Raw genomic sequence first — 22,301 nt, 5'->3', positions numbered from 1 at the left:
GAAGTAATACATTGATAAGAGATCAGGATGGATTGATTGGTGTAGAAGCCATTCATTAGTCTACTCTGTATCATTGGTCTGTATAATGTTTAATTTGTAGCCTAGCTAAATTTTACCACTGGGTGGCAGTAGGCCTATAGAGCGAGTTAGTGCGGTAGGCGAGGTGAAGTGCCCTTCAAAAGCCACAAAGGGTAGGGGTTGAAATTAATTAGTCTACCTAAGAAATGGGACATCACTCATGTCATCATTTTACTAAACTGGGATAATAAAGCTATTTCTGGTCCAAATAGATTGAATGAAGTCTGCAGAAATATCTTACTATTTTGTCATCATATTGCATATTCCAAAAAACTAATTAAATTCCTGAGACATACTGATACAAACTTATTGTTAATTTTATTACAGGCACAAAAGACAACACATAACAGACACTACAACAATATGACAACACAATACATCCTCACACAAACAAAAGGGGAAAAAGTGGGCTACAAAAAACTAGAAAATGACTAAAAAATAGCTATACAAAAAGCACAGAAATACAATGATACAAACGTATCCATATTTAAACTAGGAGACACAACAGTTGTAGAAAGTTTTATTAAACAAATTACTAATAATTTATGCAAGCAGACATTTTACGAAACAAGTTTTTGATTTTAATTAGGACAGAAATTAGCCCGGTAATTCATGTGATGTTCTGTTACCAAATATAGTATCTTATATGTTATTAGTAATATCTAAGAGATTTAAAAGGATAGTCACCAGGCCTACTTGTGTGTGTGACCCCCCCCCCCCCTCAATAAACAAACATACACACACACCAATTTCCAAACAGGAATGGGCAGCAGTTAGATGCCTTTAGAAATCAGAAAACCTTCAGAGAAATACATTAAATATGCATGCTACATGGTTCCAATGTTTCAGGAGGCCTACAAACTTTCACCCAATACAAAATAAATAATATTGCACAAGAATTGACTGAAAACACAACAAATAGGCTATGAACCTTCAGACCTAGGCTGAGGTGCTAAACTAGCCTATCCCCATTTTTTTTAATCTGCAAAGTAAAATCCATAAAGTTGATGGAGAACCTCTTGATACATTAATTTCCTATATCTACTCTTTCTTCTCTTCCTCCTATTCTTTCTTCATCACCTTGCTCTCGGTGTCTGTTGGCTGTCCATTCTCCATATGTTTGTCTTGGGCCATTGCCTTGGCTGTCTTCTTACCTGCGGTCTTCAGTATGGATATGAGGCCGAGGTGGTCAAAGTTGTACGCAGCCACGCCAACATTGATCGCTGACTGGAAACCAGTGTCTGTGGCTATGCCTGCTTCATCACCATACCTTCACCATGGATAATATGTTGTTAAAGGCGAAGAGTAGGGTCTAGGAAATCAATGGGGACTTGTGCAGAGTGGGAATAGGACATTTCTATCAACACACTGCAGACCAAGAAGATGAAGGAATCCTGTTTCAGTTTGTAGCAGTTTTATTAGTAACAAAGCAGGAAAAAAAGTCTACACTTGAGCACCTCCACCCAATACAAGCAGGCATTTAGCTGCCATTGACATAGACAGACAGGGAAGACACACGCATACCAGGCTTTACCTATACCAATTCAGAAAATAACTCAAAGCACATACCATACTGTATATGTCATGTTATAAATTAATTAAATACTCAATATGAAGAAACTAGATTTTCTATGAGAGGGTTATTTGACTGGAGTTAGTGGAAGCATGTACATAAAAGTGTTCAGTAGGGTCAGTCGTTAGTTCACAGGTCTTTGCCTTTACTCCCCTTGCAGTCAAATGTTGCTGGAAATGTTTAATAGAGTCTCTAAGCCCCTAAATCTGAAAAAAGAAAGGTGTGAAATCAGATCAGTTCCCCAGTGAACCAAGAAGTATCCAATAGAGTGTCCGCCTGGTTTCTGAATCCAGTTAGTTTTCTGTAAAATGCTTAACTGGTAATTTCAGAAACAGCTGGCACCAAGATCACAACAACAATCAACAAAATATTTTGAAGTAAACAAAAGAAAAGCCTCAACCAGAGAAAATCAGTTTATATAATAATGAAAGAAGTGGAAATGGAAAACAGCTGAACTTACTTGTACTTCACAGTTGTGACCGTCTCTGATTTGACACTTTTGCCGACATGCTTAGCCCCGTTTTCCAGACCCGTCCACATTGTAGAGAAACCTAGGATGCAGGTGAACAAAAAGCAATAGAGCTGGGTATTGGTTCAAATTTCAAGAATCGATTAGATTCCGATTCACAAGGTTGCGAATCGATTAATTTAGATTCGATTCGATTCCGATTCGATTAATTTCAATATCGATTTGGTTAGTGATACCAAAACATGTTTTTTGAGCTGTACCCTGAATTACATGACTGTCCAGTTATGTAACACAGGGGTTCCCAACCTTTTCTGCGCCAAGTAGATACATGGGGAAAAAAAGTTGCAGACCTGTTGTCAATTTAATGGTTTTAGTTACACATATATCTACTCACCCGGTGGTGACAAAGGGTAAATAACAGCCTTTTCATCTGTCAATAAAGACACTTTCACAATTATGCACAGTGATTTGATTTCGGGGCGGCTTTAGCTCAGGAGGTAGAGCGGGTCGGCCAATGACGCAAGGGTTGGCGGTTCGATCCCCGCTCCCTCCCCAGCTGCTGTCGTTGTGTCCTTGGGCAAGACACTTAACCCTCCTTGCCTCATATGATTGGTATGAATGTAGACATGAATGATGGTGGTCGGAGGGGCCGTTGAGCGCCGACTTTCGAACCACCGGTACGAATGGTGTGAACGAATAATGATTCTGTGAAGCGCTTTGAGCACTTGGAAAGGCGCTATATAAATCCAATCATTATTATTATTATTATTATTATTATTTCAGCCTATATAATTTCTAAAAGTAGATATTAATGATCAAACATTTCCATTCATGTAGCCTACAGTATTTATGTTTTTGTTTCAACTACAAACATAAATAAACGTCAACTTGAAACTATGTTTCAACTACCACACACAGCATAATATTTTAGCCTGTTTATTATTATTATTATTTATTTATTTATTTTTATAAAAAAAAATCGATCTCTGGATAATCGAGGATTAAAATAAAAATCGATTAAAAATCGGAGAATCGATTTTTTGAACCCACCCCTAAAAAGCAAGTATGAAGGAACTCTAAAACTGACATGTATGACTTTTGTTTAGGATACCTTACATGTTATGGTGAATTCACCACTATTTTGACAGAGGCCTACAGTAAGTAGTCGACATGTACCTCAGATAAATATATCGGTAACTGTGACATTCTTGAAAGCATCACACAGATATGAGCAGTTGATTGGTTGATTGTGATTAGGGCTGGGTATCGCCACTGACTTCCCGATACGATACCGATACACAAGGTCCCAAGTCGATACGATTTCCGATACGATTCGATATCGATATTTTAGTTACAATACCAGTTTTGCTTCGATACTGGAAGAGATTCTCAAATAACTAATGCTGTAAATTGTACAAGGAACCCTTTAACCTGGTGCATTATTAAAAAATATTAATATTTACATTAAGAAGTGACCATAAAGCAAGCAATTACATCATGTAATTCTTTTTTATTTAAACATGACCAACATAGCCATTCAACATCTTATCTTTCTTTACAGTCTTCTGTCTCTTTCTTTACAGTCTTCTGTGAGAAGCCAAACAAATTTAGATTTCCACTATACAACAGAATCATTGAACAGCAGCATGTTGTAAACAGTGTTTCATAAAGTATAAATGCTTTGTAAATAAAATTAAATAAAATTAAATACAGCTCATGAACATTTCCAGTTCACAAACATAGTGCAAACAGATTTGAGGTCTGTACATCTGGCTCATGGTGCATGCACAATGCACATGTAGCCTACAGTATTTATGTTTTTGTTTCAACTACAAACATAAATAAACGTCAACTTGAAACTATGTTTTAACTACCACACACAGCCTATAATATTATAGCCTATGTTTAAAAAAAAAAAAAAGTGTTGTAAAATGCATTTTAACACATTCACTGCCAGACGTTTTTTTTTTACTGTAGGTAGGTTCTGCCAGAGGTTTTTTTTGAGGATTCTGGCTCATCTTTCAAGACCCGAGGATTCTTTTCTGCTAAGATTTTGTGAACACACAATATCTCAAAAGAACTAATAGAATGTGTGCTTTCTCTGTCTAAAAGAGTTAGTTTGTAGAGTTAGTAGTTATGTAAGCATTAGCAGTTGAATACAGCATGGTTTCAGCGTCAGAAAAATTATTCAGAGATAAACGGCTTTTTGTGAAATTCGATAGAACAGTCACTTTAACCATTCATTTTTGGCATCAGTAAGACGTCAGACATCTAAACAATAGTTTTGAACAGTAATTTCCTCCATAACAGCAGGAAACCCCCCTCTGCTTCCAACTCCTCCCTCCGTGGGCGTTCTTCTTGGCTGCAGCGGCCGTGTCACAAGCTTGTCACCAGTCTCACTGCTTTGCTGCTGCTGCTGCCTGTCTGCGCGGCCGCTCTTTGAGGAAGTCTGGATGGACTCGCTCGCTTCTTGGAGTTTTGGTTGAGAGCTTTGATGAAGCTTTTGCGATTCTGGTCATATTTATGCTGCGTGTTTCAAAGTGTGTTCCACCCGTAATCTATTATGCAAATTTGCAATCCCGCATCGCCAGCAATCAGCGCGAAAACGAAAGCGTTTTCGCCAATCCATTTTCATGAGAATGGCTTCGTCACACTGCTTTTTGCTTGCCTTCCTCTAGTCAGGAAAGCACTGTCGCCACTTAGTGGGTCGGTGGAATGGGTTGTACACGTTGTACACGTCCAATACTTATATAAGAGATGTAAAAGGGTTAGATGCACATCCCACCGTCAAAAAAACAAAATCGATTTTTTTTGACGTAAAAACACGTCATTGGCAGTGAACGGTTGGATTTTGTTTGACGTAAAAACACGTCATTGGCAGTGAATATCGATTCAATATCGATATATCGATTTTTTTTTAACCCAGCCGTAATTGTGATATCTATTAAAAGGAGGGGATCAGACTCTTTGCAAAAACCCCAGATGAAGAGTAGGTTTAGAATAGGGAATACATAAGTCCTGTTACAGTAGTGAGCATTCTTCAATAATCCACCCTCTTTTTTTCCTTTCTTTCTTTATTCCCCCTCCCTCCTTTTCTCTGAAGGCGCATTCACACCGGCCTTGAAAGCCGCAAAATGCATGGAAAATAGGATCCGTGCCTCCGATGTGAAAGTTCTGAACGCGCGTTGGTGGGTAATTGTTGCACGCCTTTCTTACCGCCTCCACTTGAAAGCGTCGGAGCAGCAAGCTGGAACGGTGTGAATGGTCAGCTCATTCATAAAAAAATTACAGGGGAAATCACCTCATGCAGCAAGAAAGTGCATGAGTGAAAGTAAAAAAAAGTAGCCTATACAATCATGACTGCAGGGACGCCAGGAGGAATGCTCTGTGCCTGTAAGTAGGTTAGGCTTTATGCTCAAACGATGTTGACATCAGTAGGTAAAATTAACGGATATAATAATAAGCTTCAGAGGACTATAGCTGTCTGTGGCGAGTTGGTCTGAGGATATTCCCTCTCGAAACCAGCTCTGTGCATTCCCTTACAAAAACTACTAACGTTATAGTAGTCTATAGGCTACTATTCCCCCGACGAACGTTATGCAGACTGCAGCTGTTTGATATGCGGGCGTCGTCTTTCAGAACGGCCCCTAATTAGGCTACTTGATGGGAATAATTTGCTTTACAAAAAACTGGAACCAAAAGATAAGAATTAGCCTTGTAGCCTACCTAATAGGCTACATGATGGTGTGTCTGTGATGCATAAAGTCGATCAGATGAATATTGAAAGCCTTGTTACCATGCATGTGGACAACGCTTTCGTGTTTTATCTGATCCTTAACGAGCGCAGCTTTATCAGCTTATCCTTAACAACCGCAGCTGCACCTCGTGGGCTGGCATACATCAGCGATGTTTGGTTGTTGAATGAATTCGTTCATCATACAGTAGGCTAGGCTACACTAACCTATGAAAATATTAATTTGGGCGAGGAGCTGAGTGAAAATGCCTCCGCTCGCCTTTCAATCCGGGAGCGGGGGCTGTCGCCTGAAAGCACACCGCAGGACGGGAATGTGGCCGTGCTGCTTGGCTCTGTGTGAAAGAAATTTCTGTGGCGAAGCTGCTGGCTTTGCAGGCCTTCTGAACTGCAATTTTGCGCGATCTGTGTGTGAAAGAGCCTTCAAGTGACTTACATGACTACTCAATTGTCAAGTCAAGTCAAGTTTATTTGTATAGCCCTAATTCACAAGCATGTCTCAGAGGACTTCACAGAATATATGTCTAGCTATATCTAGCTGACACAACAACAGCAATTACAGTAGTAATAATGACAACATGATTGAACAATCATATGATAGACGGAGACAGAAAGAGTACAGAGACAGAAAGAGAGACAGTCTCAGTACAAGTGTCTTTCCTTCATCTTTGGAACCTGTAATCCTATCGGGGGGGGGGGGGGGGTAGGGATGGGGGGGGGGGGATTTTAATTTATGTGATGTTTAATACTTTGTTGTATTTGAAAGAAGAACAAGTTAACTCAAGTCAAATATTTATGTTTTGTACTCTATTCCCCAAGTCTGATGAAAACTTGGAAAATCAATCAAAAATATTTACAAAAACGACTTACGGACCTAAGCACCACAGATGTATGCCTCCGCCAACAAGTGAGCAGTCGACATCCCTGTTTGTCCAGACTTTGACGTTTGAGCAAAATGTGAAGAAATTCCATCAAGGCGTTACTAAGATATTGCGTTAATGAGCTTGAAAATGGTGTTCGTGAGGTCAGTGACCTTGACCTTTGACCACCAAAATGTAATCAATTCATCCTTGAGTCCAAGTGGACGTTTGAGCCAAGTGTGACGAAATTCTGTGAAGCGATAAGTTCACATTTTTGTATTTAGAGGAAGTTCTTAACCTGTAGTTTATGCACACCTGAGTCTAAGTTACTATGGCTTTTGTCAATGTGTTTTATCTGCAGACTAGGAGCCATAGGCTTTTGGTTCTATCAAAGCCTTTATTTTTTGTATTGAGTGATACACTTTAATAAAACACTCATATTATATTATATATCAACAAGTTCTTTGTTTTGTGTTCACAATAGTGATGTCAGTTTGATTTGGTTAGGTCAGAGCTCTGGAATATTAGTTAAATCCTCCATCTTTGCTCACTACATCTGCCTTTCTTACTGTCATGTTACTGGCAAAGCTGTAACAAATTTGGCATTGGGGAGAGTTCTATTAGTGAATGGGCAGGCATGGGAAGTCTGTCCCACTATAAACCATTAGGCTATCTGTCTGTGTGTTTCCACCTGATTAAAGAAAAGACATTATGTGATGTTGACTGATGTTTTATGTATTACATAAAATCACATGTTTTATTTAATCAAGTGGAAGCGTTTTTCAATCAAAGGTGAAACGACACAGATATTATGGTTTATAGAGGGACTTACCCCACACGCAATTTAACATTAGCTCTGGTTAGCCACTGTAACGTTAGCCAGCTGTTCTAGAGCCACGGACCGACACAAAACCTGGACGTTTCATTTCGGGTAAAACATGAGGGTTTTTTATATGGATTACGCCAGCTCTGGGAGTATGAAGTGCTTTGAATGCGCGATATTTAGTCACAACAAATATGCCAAGCGGGGAGGCTACACCGCAGGTAACGTTGAGCTAACAGTCCACCCTCTAAATGTGTCCGACACGGCGACCACTCGTCCAGATTCAACAAACGTTCGTTCCGCTCTGTCGGCTTAACATTATAGACATTGGTGCGCAAACAATTGCGGGACTTCTCCCGCATTATAAATTACAAATCTGCGGGAATTGGTAAAAAATATGCGCGATTCTTGCAATCCCGCGCCAAATTTTAAGCCCTGGCCTCCAGCTCGGCTATCGCCAGTGCAGGCATAAAAAAGGAGGTGATCAGTAAATGTTGCTTAACACATTCACTGCCAGCCGTTTTTTTTTTACTGTAGGTAGCTTCTGCCAGAGGGTTTTTTTGAGGATTCTGGCTCATCTTTCAAGACCCGAGGATTCTTTTCTGCTAAGATTTTGTGAACACAAAATATCTCAAAAGAACTAATAGAATGTGTGCTTTCTCTGTCTAAAAGAGTTAGTTTGTAGAGTTAGTAGTTATGTAGGCATTAGCACTTGAATACAGCATGGTTTCAGCGTCTGAAAATTTAAGCTGAGATAAATAGCTTTTTGTGAAATTCGATAGAACAGTCACTTTAACCATTCATTTTTGGCATCAGTAAGACGTCAGACATCTAAACAATAGTTTTGAACAGTAATTTCCTCCCTAACAGCAGGAAACCCCCCTCTACTTCAAACTCCTCCCTCCGTGTGTGTTGTTCTTGGCTGCAGCGGGCGTGTCACAAGCTCGTTTCTGCTGCTGCTGCTGCTGCTGCTCCTGTCTGCTGGCGGCCGCTGGGCGAGGATGGGCTCGCTCGTTTCTTTTGCGATTCTGGTCTTATTTATGCTGCGTGTTTCAAAGTGTGTTGCACCCATAATCTATTATGCAAATTTGCAATCCCCCACCGCCAGCAATCAGCGCGAAAGCGAAAGCGTTTTCGCCAATCCATTTTACAGTATGAGAATGGTTTCATCGCGCGTTCCCCTGCAGTTTTGGCTCTGCTTTTTCTAGTCTGGAGAGCACTGTCGCCACTTAGTGGGTCGGTGGAATGGGTTGTACACGTTCGGTGGCTCCAATATTTATATAAGAGATGTAAAAGGGTTGGATCAACATCCCACCGTCAAATTTTTTTTTTTTTTTTTTGACGTATCAACACGTCATTGGCAGTCAACCGTTGGATTTTTTTTGACGTATCAACACGTCATTGGCAGTGAACGTGTTAAGCTGTGTTCACACCGAGATATTTATTTTTCTCTCTGTCGCTCGATTCAACCCTTTGGAATCGCTCTGTCACTGTGTTTAAATCGCTCGTCAACAGGCACACGAATTGACGGACATCTGGGGGCTATAACGTTACGCAATGTCATGATGTTTGTCCACTACGAGCCACCGTAGTTGTTTACAAGCTAAGCCTATCAGCGTGCTCCTAACGCGAGCCCTATACCGGTAGTACAGACTTCACTTCATGTCAGCTGTCAGCCTGTCAATCAGCTGTCAATGCGGTTTGTTGCCACACAATAAACCAGCGGTTTGTTCCAAGCCAGTGTGATCCTTGACTCACTCTCACACGGCAGCCAATCAGCGTTGAACAGCGAGTGACTGATGCCAGCGTAATTTTGCTCGAGTTGGGATATTTCATCTCGGGCGACGAGCGTATTTTCGCCCTATCTGTCTCTGTCGCTCGGACGCCCAGCGATTTTTCTCCCGGGCGAATATACGCTCAATCGCTCGTTTGCATTGACTTTGTATGTAAACTCCATGCCAGCGAAAAACTTTAATAGGTCGGTGTGAACGCAGCTTTATCATTGTGTGGGTTTGTTATGTTTGTGCTTGACCCTGTAGTCTCTGTTCTACATACCCTGTACGCTGCTGACTGCCACCAACTTGGCTCCATCCAGGTTGGAGGCACGGCCATCTTTGCTCTTCTTCATGGACTCTGGGATCAGCTTGGCGCCGTGTTTCTTCACATGGGGCGCAAGCTTCTCTCCCACACATCCCGCCACCGTGCTCACTCCACTCACTTTAAGCACACACAAGGATACAATGCATACTGTACAAACACATATACAGTACATAGATGCAAGCAGCCATATGAACTAGGGCTGCACAATTGAAAAATAAATAAATAAATAAATACGATGACGTCACATGCCAATTTGCATAATCAATAACTACAGTCTTTGCTCGCAGCAGAGGGAGGGGGGCTGCGCTGTGTATTGAAGTGCTGTGATGTGATTCAACACTTTTTGCCATGTTTAACCCATTGATACCTGATGCAGCATTTGTGTGTGTATCCCTTTAAGACCGCGAACCGCGATACGCACACAAATGAGGGATATACACGCAAATGCTGCATCAGGTATCAATGGGTTAAGCACGGTGACACCACCCAGCCGGGAAACTAGAAGCCATCTCACAAAGGGACACCTCTGAATTACACACAATAAGACAGCAGCGTTGTGGCGGTTGCTTGCCATCCCACTGCAGTTGGCTTGTCTATAGCACAGTATTGCAGTATTGCTTATTGTGACAGTAAGAAAGTTGCTGGCTGGAAATGTTTGAATGTCCTGCCATTAGCTGGCAGCTGGCGCTTATGGAAAACCCTGATACAGTAGAGTAAAGTAAAGTTAACGATAATGAACACTGGTTACGGAGAGCATGTAATAACACACTTGAATGATCATAATCATATTTTAGTTAGAGCGTTTTTACTTGTTTATTATCCCATTATAGCTCCATTCCTTCCTCTTCCCACTTTGACCAAGGACTTGAGATTTATATGTTACATAAAAAAACCCTAATCAGTTATTATGTGTGTAATGTTATTTCCCAAACTCCCCTGTTATTTCCAGCACTCTTTTGTCTTGCTGCCTTCAAGCTCTGGTGAAATAAAATCAATCTCCTTGCTCAGCCTTAACATGATGGTTGTTTTCAATTGTCCTGAGAGGGTTTTCCCTGCGACTGCGCCAGGCGTACCCCCCCATCCTCCGTATGCGGTGCAGTACGCAGGCATCCGATCTCCTAGCCAATGGTCTCATTTGCTCATGTAGCCTACTGTAGGTCATTGGCACCAGTATTTCAGAACCAGTTTAAAAGTTCCGTGTAGGGGATTTAATATTAACGCTACAAACGGAGGGCGGCAGTCGGCAGATATGCGATGTCGCTATGACGACCAGTTGTGGGCGGAGGGCAGATTGAGCGAGTACTACTTGCGGTGGAAGCAGACACTACTTCAGGTTGAGGCCAGTAAAAGCAGAGTTGAGATGAGCTGTACTATGCAGTGCCATTGGGGAGGTGAGCCAGTGCGTAGTGCTGTGCAGTGAGTTAAACCTCCCTCCTCAACGCTTCAAGAGACACTCTAGCGACCGATGCTAGAACCCATGGGTTTAGCCTCCTCGCTAGAGCGTCCACCTCCCATGCCAGAGGTTCCCGGTTCGATCCCCAGCTGCGGCGGGATATACGCAGGTTATATAAATAGTAGGCAGTCTGCCCCCAGGCAACAATTCAAATCCACAATAATTGTCCTATCTGTTATGTTCAACTGGTATATGAATACTAATTCTGTTCAATATTGTTCCTATGAATGATAGATTTTACTCAGTATAATGGTATTTTCTAGTCTTTATAAGACTAGCATTAGTCCTTACCCAGGAACTGGCTGACCCGGACAGCGCCCCCGGTGGCCTGTTTAGCCACCTGCAGGCCTTTGGTGACACGGGGGCTGACCTCTGCAGGTGTGTTCTCTGGGGTGATGTGGTCCCGCAGCTTAGACGCACTCCAGTGGATCGCTCTGCCTGTGGCCTCCGCTCCTTTTACAAACCCTTGACTTAACCGCGTAGCTCCTACAGAGAGATCATCTTTCAGTGGTGAATGTGTCAAAGCCAATATCACTGATTATGTATTAAGACAATGTGAAGAACTAGGTGGGTGGGGTTCACCTTTTAGTGCAAGTCTACTTTTGGCCCACACACACACGCACACACACACACACACACACACACACACACACACACACACACACACACACACACACCTGACAAGATGCCTTGGGCCATCTTCTCACTCCATTCAGGAAGTGGAGGTTTTTCTTTCCCTCCTGTTGTCACGGTGAACCCTGTTTCCTCCCTTGGGGGACCAAGAGGGACTTTGTCGCTCAGATTGATGACCTCTAACCCCGCCCCCTCTGGAGCCTGTCAGACAACACACATCAAGTCAAATGGTAAACATTGATACCTTCTTTTACAAGAGGATGCACAGCTTAGCTTTCAATATCTGAGTGCACTGGAAGACCATTACAAAGCAATCAGTGGCTTTGACATTCCTGTAAGTCGTGACTCAACTGAATGTTTCCATCCACAACAACAAGGAAACTATTTTGCTGCTCCTTAACCCATTGATACCTGATGCAGCATTTGTGTGTGTATCCCTTTAAGACCACGAACCGCATTAACGCAGTTCACGGTCTTAAAGGGATACACACACAAATGAGGGATATACACGCAAATGCTGCATCAGGTATCAATGGGTTAAGTGTCAAGATAGAAACATGACAAGTATATTTAAGAAGGGGTTGGCAATTCTCTTTCCTGGGGGGCCACATGAGAAACCTCAATTGTTGCCGGGGGCCAAATTGTTTTTGTCATGCTGTAACCTCTAATTCTTTCCACTAGATTAAATGATAGAAAACATGTGCAAGTTATTCTTCATCATGTATTATATTGAAAATCACTCCAAAACAACCAATTTGGGTCATCCATTTGATTGTTTTAGCTCAGTTCATAAGTCAAATGTATAGTTTATTTTGGGGATCCAGGACCCAGTTAGCCTACTGCAAAGTGAGTTGAGCGTGTTGTCTCTTGAATTTTTTAGCTCCCAAGTAAAATTGTGTGGCTTGTCTTTGACATCCCGGGCCAGAGGCAGAACCATCATGAGGGCCGGTTCTGGCCCCCAGGCAGCATAATGCCCAGGTCTACTGTATGGTGTGATGATGAGGCGTTCACATTTCTGGTTTTCAAGAAAATGGCATTGTAGTTAGCTTTGTTATCAGCAAAAGATATGTGGGAGGAGCAGTCAGCAATGTCACAGTGCAGAGAACGGATTTAACGTTATGAAAAGTGAGCTGGAACAGTATACGGTCATTTCGCCCCTGAAACCAAAAGAAACAAAAATAATTAACTCATCTTTTGATCCAAAATGCCCCTCAAATACACAGAACCACAACATACCAAAGCCTTGCTCTCATTATCAGTCACTCAGAACAGTTCAACATTTTTACGGCACACATTTAAATGATTTAATCCACCCACAGTATACCCATGGTGGCATGTTCTACCTGTCCATCATCTTTACAAAAATGTCCATCCAAAACATGACGACTGACCTGGACCCGGAGGTCAGCGAGGTGCGACAGGAGGTTGTGGAACATCTCCCGGTCAGCAGCGGGCAGCTCAGACGACAGGACTATGCCCACGTAGGAGCCCGGGGTCTCCGCCACGGTGTCGGGGAACATGAAGATCCCCGATTTAGCCAGCAGCACTGGAGTGTCGGTGGTCAGCGGGTACAGCCAGTCACACACCTTGAAAACACACAAGACTCCTCTTAGAAATCATTCATTTCCCCAAGAGGCAATCTGTAAAGACTGAACTGAAAGCCATCAATGTCCCTTGTACTTGTCTAATCAAGTTGACAGATCTAAGGTGATTGCATATGTGATTTCATATCATCAAGTTGACAGATCTAAGGTGATTGCATATGTGATTTCATATCATCGCTGTCAGGTGAAAACCTTGTAGTTCCATTTTCATGTTTTATCTACAGTTGCAGGATTGATGCTCCTCTATTGGTAGAGAAAGTTCTACAAGCCTTGGGTTCCCCCCACACCTTTCAAAACCAATTAACGTTAGATCAGAATCAGCTTTATTGGCCAAGTATTGGCCAGAAATTGTCTTTGGTTCATTTAACTAAGCTAAGATAAACTAAGATAAACAACTTAGTTGTTTATCACATGCAGAGGGGGGTGGGTCTGCCTAGGCACATGCAGAGGGGGGTGGGTCTGTCTAGGCACATGCAGAGGGGGGTGGGTCTGTCTAGGCACATGCAGAGGGGGGTGGGTCTGTCTAGGCACATGCAGAGGGGGGTGGGTCTGTGTAGGCACATGCAGAGGGGGGTGGGTCTGCCTAGGCACATGCAGAGGGGAGTGGGTTTGGGCACTGCTGAGCCTACTGGAGACATTGTGGGCCCAGTCAGCGAAACACTAATGAAAGTAGGAGCCCACTTGTCTGCCTGAAGCCCTTCTCAATGTCAGAGTAGCACAGGTCAGTGCTTAAGCCTTCTATCATCACCGGGAGCACGGGAGTTTAAGAGGTGGCACAATGGATACATTAACATCACGTCCTGTGTATTTGAAACATTAGCCCCATCAGGACCAGTGCCAGTCAGTCAGCCATAGAGGCAGGCAGGCATGTGTCCAGTAGTACAAACAGAGAGACTGGTATGCAGTGTGACCCCAGTGAGGGCACAGCACACTGACCAACAGCACAACAGAAGTGCACAATCATCTGTTCATGGGACCATTGTGTTGCTGGGACACCGTTTGCCAGAATACAGGGGAGAAGGCCACCCACACCCACACCAACAGCGGCTGCACTGCACTATACAGCATGGAGTACTGTCATGTCCGTTTGGTCAAAGTGCCACAACACGTCTGCACGTCGCCTAAGGTGTGTGTATATTATATATATATATATATATATATATATATATATATATACACGAGACAGCACTATTGTCAGAAGGCTCTAACTTAATAGTCCACAAAAAGTCAGACCAGCTTAATGTCATAAGGCAGAGCACTGAGCTGTATCTGCACAATGTGATCTTGTGCCATAGTAGACATATGATGCTGTTCGGCAAAACTCCCAAGGCTTGGTTCTACTACGAGTCTAAGAGATTGACATTAAGAACCTGATATATACAATATACAGTACATAATACACTGTAGCATTGGGACAGCTCAATATTATCAAGAGTCTGACCCATCATAAACAGTAAAAAAAAAAAGTGGAATGGGGGGACAACATAAATTAGATTTGTTTGTGCCAAAATCCGAGGTAAAACACATTTAGAAGCCCAATCCAGATTAAAAACAAGCTAACAAACAAGCTAACAAGCTAACAAACAATATACAAATCACCAGTTACCTACCCTAGCCAACAGCATGTCATTGGGTAGCCCCAAAGTGACCCTACTACTGTACTATACACTCATGCAGTATTAGGGTCACACTCTGCTCCATAAGGCAATAGGGGGGGAACGGCTGGTCAAAACGCTCTCCTACCCGTCTCCGACGTCCGATTGCAGACCTGAAGATATGATCGTCCTCCTACAGAAGCCAGTTATTTAGCCGGGGTGGTTAAAATGATACTGCTGTGTGAAACAACCGTTTAAAAGCAGTCTTTCCACAGCCTGTGCCATATTTAGCCCCACGTTCACACAGGACGCCGAAGCAACGCTCAACCTAAGCTCTACCTACGCTGAACCCACAAGTTTCATTTAGGGGTCCTTGTTAACAGGCGAGGCCGTTCACACCACCACGCCTTACTCAAGCGATCGTTCAGGATTCACGCCTATTTTCCAAGCGTGACGCGTGAAGCCAGGCATGAAGTCAATGGGAGTTGTGGGCGGGTTCAAGGCGCGAGAGTAGGCGCTGAGTGGAAAAGAGAAGGCTTCTTGTGTGAACGGATAGGCGTACGTTCAGCTTGTGCCTGCCTCATTCCCCAGGCTCCACCTACACTTAGCTGCCCTGACTTGTGCCTGAACCTACTTGGTCTAAGCTTTTCTCCCTCACATACACATTTGATCTGTCTAGTCTCTTTACTAGCAACTAGCAACTTTTTCCTCAACTGCAGCTGCCAAACATTTCAACACCTGGTTGTGACGCCAGGTGTATCGCCCCTGGGAAAGACTAACCTTACACCCTGACAGTATATGTTTAAGTGTACATACACTAGAACAGCTATTCTCAACCACTGGGTCGTGGCCCACTGGTGGGCCCCCCAGAGCACCATGTAGTGGGCCGCTGAGGCAGTGGTATTGCCAAATAGATTAATAAAAATAAAATAAAAAAAATCATGATTAAAGCTAGTTATTTATTTATTTTTATATCTAAATGTGCTCAAGAATTTATATAAATCAAAAACCTCCCAATTAAAATGCATAATTTCAATGACTTTTTTTTCTCTCTCTCTCTCACTTATCTGGGAAGGTGGTCGTCGGAAATGTTTTAACTATCAGAAGTGGGCAGAAAAGGTTAGAACCCCTGCACTAGAACACAATGTGCAGGCAGCATCCTCGCCCAACCACTGATTTAAGTTCTGGGGAGATGGCAGCACATCATAAGTAGCCCCTATAATGAATCTAATCCTGCTGGCCTCCATGCTCCACAACTCTCTCCACTTCAACTTTCTCTTCTCTACACTCTCCCAGTTCACCCACTGCCTTAGTACATCTTACTGCCTCCTCTTGCCTATGTACTTCTTCAACGACCATCTTCCTCTTTCCTACTATTGGGGGTTGGGGGTAACTCATTACAAAAGTAACATATTACATGAAATATATTACTTTTAGGAGTAACTCCGTAATATAACTTATTACTAATAGGATTTGAGTAATATTATACCAGTTACTTTGTCAAGTAACACAAGTTACAAATTTAGTTAAAGGTCCCATTCCGTGCAAAAGCTGTTTTTACTTGTAAATACATATACTGTATACTGCTGTCATCCCTCCCTGTAATGAGTGGTAACAAGCTCAGAACTGCCACAGTTGGATTTGTCCCTATCCAGCTTCCCCCTGCAGTCTCCTTCAAGCCACGCCCCCTAACGCTCTGTTCCCCAGACGGGGTATTGGGACGTCACGATGGTCCTCAAGCATACTGCGCGCATCTCTCTCACACAAGCTACCTGCACCATTTTGTCTATAGCCACAAAATTAACACTTCTAGCTGGAGCGACGCCAACTGTACGTGATCCAGCAACTGCGGAGCTGCATTCGGTAAGTCTAGGCATTGTGAGATGTCCTCTTTAGCGTAGCAACGATAGCTCGTTGCTAACGTTAGTTGTGGACACAACCTAGCGTGCTGGTCCACAGACGCTAATCTGATAGCCAATGGGAACTGTTAGTTCTGAATATATTATAGAAACAGACCATTCTTGGGACGCAACGAGATGAGGAAGGGACAACTCCGTCACAACAAACGGGGTTGCTATATTTTCGACAAATTAATCCAGAATCATGTTTTATGGACCAGAGACACACGTTTTTAAGAGGTTACAGCTGCACGAATTGGGACCTTTAAAAAAAGATTAATCAAAGCACATATTAAATAAAGATCCAATGATTTCCTAATCAAATTGTGTGTTTTTATGCAAATAACCACTATAGATGACAATAACAAAGGAAAAGAATAACATTCAGAATTTTGGACGGTTTGGACCGACTTCAAGACGGTTGCAATTATTTTTCGGGATGGTTCTGGGGCGGCGATGTCATTCTGCTACTACTGTTATTTTGGTGAAAGTAATGCAAAAGTAGTGTAATAAGTAACGAGTTACTCGGCACAGGCAGTAATTTTGTAAAGTAACATATTACTTTCAAATGAAGGTAACTAGTAATATGTAGTATATTACATTTTGAAAGTAACTTGCCCAACACTGCTTGTTCCACACAGGTTTCCCTACACACAACCCTAAGCCTTTGTTCACACCATAGGCAGAACATAGGCAGAACTGAAGCTTGAGGCAGGCTCAAGCTGAACTGACGCTTAACCGGTCACACCAGGAGCAGTCTCTTTTCCCCAGCGCCTTGCTCAGCGCGTCTTGAACCCGCCCACAACTCCCATTGAATTCATGCCTGGCAGCTTCAAGCTTCACGCCTCACACCTGGAAAATAGGAATGAATCTTGAACGATTGCTTCAGCGCGGCTTCAGCGTGGCGTGCGGCTGGTGTGAACGGTCTCACCTGCTAACAAGGACGCCAAAATGAAACTGTGTGGCTTCGCCGTGGCTTTGGCGTATGGTGTGTGAACGGCCACTAAGCCTCCACGCCCATGCTGCACCTGGCCTATGATATCCCTGTGTCTTAGCCCCCGTTCACACCATACGCCGAAAGCAATGCTCACCCTAAGCTCAACCTACGCTGAACCCACAAGTTTCATTTAGGCGTCCTTGTTAACAGGCGAGGCCGTTCACACCACCAGCGCGCGTCACGCTGAAGCCACGCTCACGCGATCGTTCAGGATTCAGTCCTATTTTCCAAGCGTGACGCGTGAAGCTTGAAGCTGCCAGGCATGAAGTCATGTGGGCGGGTTCAAGGCGCGCCGAGGAGGCGCTGAGAGGAAAAGAGAAGGCTTCTTGTGTGAACGGTTAGGCGTCAGTTCAGCTTGTGCCTGTCTCAAGCTTCAGCTCTGCTACATTCGCCGTCCTGTGTGAACAAGGGCTAAGGGTTGCATGTGCTTGCTGCACTTCCTCCCCGTTTTAACTGCGGGCACTAAACTCCTAACCACTGGATCATTTGACTGAGTGAGAGTCATCTCCAGTCTAACCTTAGCACACTTGAACTCCCCTGTCAGGCTAGCAACTGGCAACTCCAATATGCCTTTCCCATACAAGGCTGCGCTGCTTAGGCAGCGTGGGACTCCGAGCCATTTCCTAATAAATGAGTTAATCATCCTTTCTAGTTTTTCTACCTTTGAAAGGGGAACCTCTTACACGGTCAACGGCCACATCAACCGACGCAACAATCCAAACTGCAAACACCACAATTTTAACTTTGACTTCTCTATGCTTGAAATGCCTTGAATCCTTGCCTTGAGACGGCTGAGGTCCTTCAACGTCTGCCGGACCATGCTGAGGATGTTCTATGAGTCGGTAGTGGCTAGTGCCTTCCTGTATGCTATTGTGTGCTGGGGCAGCAGGCTGAAGGCAGCGGATGCCAACAGACTCAACAAACTGATCCGTAAGGCCAGGGACATTGTGGGGCTGGATCTGGCCTCTCTGACTGCGGTGTCAGAGAAGAGAACGTTGTCCAGGCTATGCTCCATCATGAGCAATGACTCGCACCCACTCCACGGCGTGCTAGTCAAACACAGGAGTACATTCAGTGAGAGACTGATTCCACCTAGATGCAATACGGAGAGGCACAGTGTCAGGATCGGCGTCGGAAGACATGTGGATCTATTCGCGGGTAGTTGAGGGCCAAGACACTCTCCAAGAGTAGGGGAGTTGTGGAACTTGATAGCTGGGAACGGTTGCAAAGGTTGCAGGTTGCATTCTACTTATTTTTAGGAAATCATTCCTGCCTGTGGCCATTGGTCTATTTAATGCCTCTCTTAAAAGAGCACCTCGGAGACGCTCAATCTCCCTGAGACTGAGCCAGCCGATAGGATAACTGTGCCTGGCTGAGCCACGTGTAACGTATAGGGCAAGCCGACTTAATATAGGTCCAGGGTGCAATAATGATAATTGGCACGGAATGTATACTTACTCTACCTATTTTGCTTACTTAGACATATTCTACTTATTTTTGCTTCTATCGCATTTACTACTGTTATTCTATGCTATGTTGTGTTCCTATTCTGCTTATTTTGCTTAATATCGCATTTACTACTGTTTATTTTATGCTATGTGTGTTCTGTGAGCGAGCTACTGTAACTTGTCCCAATTTCCCCCCGGGGATCATTAAAGTCTTTCTGATTCTGATTCTGAATCATTTCCTGCCTCAACTCCTCAAATTGTCCCTTATCACTGAGACTTGCATCATACCATGTTTATTTGTAAAAAAAATAATAATCTGTAAATCATATATTGTTTGGATAGCACTGATTTACAGTTTATAGGAAAATTGGTCTAATAGTGATGAAATTATTTTCCCTGACGGCCTTTACACCCGAAAGAGATCACACTGCAAACCAAAGGCTCTTCAAAGTCAACTCCTCTCTGTGTTTCTCTTTATCTTTCAAACATACTCGGACTCCAACACACACAAAACACACATTCACGCACATATTCTGTCTTACATGTAGAAACGCTGAGGGTCTCCCGGTGGCTGAATCCTTGCACTGCCCATCGAAGGTGATGATGCGCAGGTAGCCTGGAAAGAACAGGGAGCTGACCTGCCCGTCAGGCGTCACAAAAAACATCTGCACCCCAGAGGGGATGAACAGCAGCTCCTCTCCATCTCCTCCTGCTGCTGCTCCAATCTGCTCCCCCAGACCCAGGCCCCCTGTGGCAGGACTGTAGGCCAGGCTGTGGTGGCCCTCCGTGGGCTGTGGTGTGTAGGCTGGAGGCTGGTCTCCGGGAAGAGCCATAGGTAGCAGCGGCTGGGTAGGTAGAGAGGGGACTGTAACCTGTGAAGAGAGCCTGCAGGGGTGGGTCAATATAAGATATGATCATCTATCGCGATAATAAACACTCAAGATAATTGTATATCGTGGTGAATTTCCATGAATCATATAATCGTGAATATCGTCCTGAGTGACTTGAAAAAGCCGTCTTAACTTAGCTCACTAACAAGTCACAGTCCTATCGATCCGTCTTGAATGATTACAGTCCTAATGATTTCCTGTTTTATTTTGAATAGACCCTTCTCACGGGGGCCATTTTGTGTCGAGAAGCCAGGGTAAACACAGGTGCAAGCAAAACACTAATGAGGGTTTCCAACTTCCATGATTGGGATTTGGAAACCCTCATTAGTGTTTTGCTTGCACCTGTGTTTACCCTGGCTTCTCGACACAAAATGGCCCCCGTGAGAAGGGTCTATTGCCATTTGCCACAACGGGGAACCCGCGTCTTTCCAGTTAATTGCTGTCAACATGGCTGATCTCGGCTCCAGCTAAAAAAGTTCAATCACATGTGTGCAAATATTATGGGGTCAAAAATAAATGAAGTTCCCACCTGCAGAACCTGCCGGAGAAAGGCGACTGCCCTGAAGGCCAAATACCTCCAATATTTGTTTAACAAAATTTAAGGTAAAGTGATTCCAGTATGTTTTAGTGCCATATTGAGAGTTTTAAGCATTATTGTGATGATTATCGTGATAATATCATTAATCATGATTCTTTTGGACAGGATAACTGACCTGAAATTTTCATATCGTCCCAACCCTACCTGTCTGTGTGGGGAGCGCCGGGTGGAGCGGGCCGCATAGGGGCTGGGAGTGTGGTCTGGAAGGTAGCAGGCAGGGTGGGGTAGAGGTGGTGGAGGGTGCTGTGGCGAGGCTGCATGTTGGGTGCTAGAGCCGGGTAAAGAAGGCCACCCTGGCCTTCTGTGGGCAGCTCAGCGCTCTCCAGCTCAGTGAGGTGGGTGCTCACAGTCCTCAGGGTGTCCCTCATCTTCTGCTGAAGCTGCCTGGCCGTGTCCCACGTGGCCCTCTGCCGCTTCTCGCCCCCTGTGGGGACCTGCAGTCCCTGGGTCAGGTGCTGCCGGCCCTTCCTGTAAAGCTCCAGGGCCTCTGGTCTGTTGCCGGCCTCCTCAGCGGCCAGCCCCCGGCTCAGACAGTGGAATGCCAGCTCGTACTGGTCCTTAATGAGCAGCAGCTCAGCAGGCTCAGCCATACTGACAACTAGGCTATCTCGGCTAGAACAGAGAGAATGGAGGCAGAGAGGAAATGGAAGAGTTACATAAAATCACCATATTGATAAAGCACCTATAGGTTACAAAGTTTTTACAGGTAACCTTAGGTATCGACAAAAAAATTATACATTTTGTGTTGTGTGTTTTCTAAAACACAAATATTGAATATTTAGTTAGCCCCCCAAATGGATGGGATACGATGAGTGGGTGAGTAGGAGCAGATGTGAGTCAGTATTGTCATTTCCACAGATATGCTGTTGAGTTAGGTGTCGTTATGCTACTTTATGCCAGAGTGAGTTCATGTGAGAAAAATCTCTGCAATGTGTTGGGTGAATGTGGTCGACTGTCAAATGCCTGGAAATTAAACCTGTGCTGAGAAACGCAATCAGGTTTTACCGGAACAACAAGACCAGCGTCAGCGTGTTACCTTTCTGATACTAACTCCAATTAGTCGCTTGATAATAAAGACCAAACTTTACAAGAGAAACAGTTTACACGGCGTTCTCAGCTTTCCGCGCCCATATCAAGACATTGATACATTAAAGTATTTTTATGGGGACCACAATGGAAATAAGCCCTAGGGCTTTATTGTGTTTTTATCCTCGGTGATTGTGATGTTTGCTATTAACTTAGCCTATCTGTTTGATATTTGTACTTGTCCACTTCTCCTTGTTCTTTTTATCTGATCACCAAATAAATTCATTCATTCATCATTCATTCATTTTTCCTACAATGTCCCGGTCTTGTCAATGAAACTGCTCAAATTTAAATTGGTCTTACCTTGACAGCCAAACTTCCCAGGACAAAAAAAAATTACAATAAGAAAGATATTGGTAGCTATACAAAAAAGAAGTGAGGTTTAGCGTTAAATTTCGCCAGTTTTTCTGTTTTCACAAAGATTACTTCGTCATATTAACATGTG

General features: G+C 43.6%; 1 protein-coding gene across 2 annotated transcripts; it reads right to left on the bottom strand.

Annotated features, from left to right (window-relative positions):
• Nucleotides 1-408: 408 nt before the first annotated feature.
• sparta (spartin a) lies at nucleotides 409-22,301 on the bottom strand. Of its 2 annotated transcripts, none has more exons than XM_083650166.1 (9): nucleotides 22,160-22,301; nucleotides 20,915-21,382; nucleotides 19,825-20,167; nucleotides 13,132-13,326; nucleotides 11,785-11,941; nucleotides 11,399-11,593; nucleotides 9,610-9,771; nucleotides 2,112-2,202; nucleotides 409-1,348 (listed from the first exon to the last, which is right to left on the bottom strand). In XM_083650166.1, exons 2-9 carry the CDS (start codon nucleotides 21,358-21,360, stop codon nucleotides 1,141-1,143), a joined length of 1,797 nt encoding a protein of 598 aa, XP_083506292.1. In that variant the 5' UTR covers nucleotides 21,361-21,382; nucleotides 22,160-22,301; the 3' UTR covers nucleotides 409-1,140. The 2 variants fall into 2 exon arrangements, with proteins under 2 accessions (XP_083506292.1, XP_083506293.1); XM_083650167.1 differs by lacking the exon at nucleotides 409-1,348 and adding an exon at nucleotides 1,717-1,857.

The sequence above is a fragment of the Poromitra crassiceps genome (assembly GCF_964638095.1).
Source record: "Poromitra crassiceps genome assembly, chromosome: 1".
Classification (NCBI taxonomy): domain Eukaryota; kingdom Metazoa; phylum Chordata; class Actinopteri; order Beryciformes; family Melamphaidae; genus Poromitra; species Poromitra crassiceps.
This window is presented reverse-complemented; position numbering and strand designations above follow the sequence as displayed.

What these genes read in the sequence shown, in the direction of transcription:
- sparta (XM_083650166.1), bottom strand. Translation starts at nt 21,360, where the DNA reads ATGGCTGAGCCTGCTGAGCTGCTGCTCATTAAGGACCAGTACGAGCTG. An exon ending in GACCCTCAGCGTTTCTACAT is followed by an intron (nt 13,327 to 19,824) that starts GTAAGACAGAAT and finishes TGTGTTTTCAAG; the next exon opens with GTGTGTGACTGGCTGTACCC. An exon ending in GTCACAACTGTGAAGTACAA is followed by an intron (nt 1,349 to 2,111) that starts GTAAGTTCAGCT and finishes TCCATGGTGAAG; the next exon opens with GTATGGTGATGAAGCAGGCA.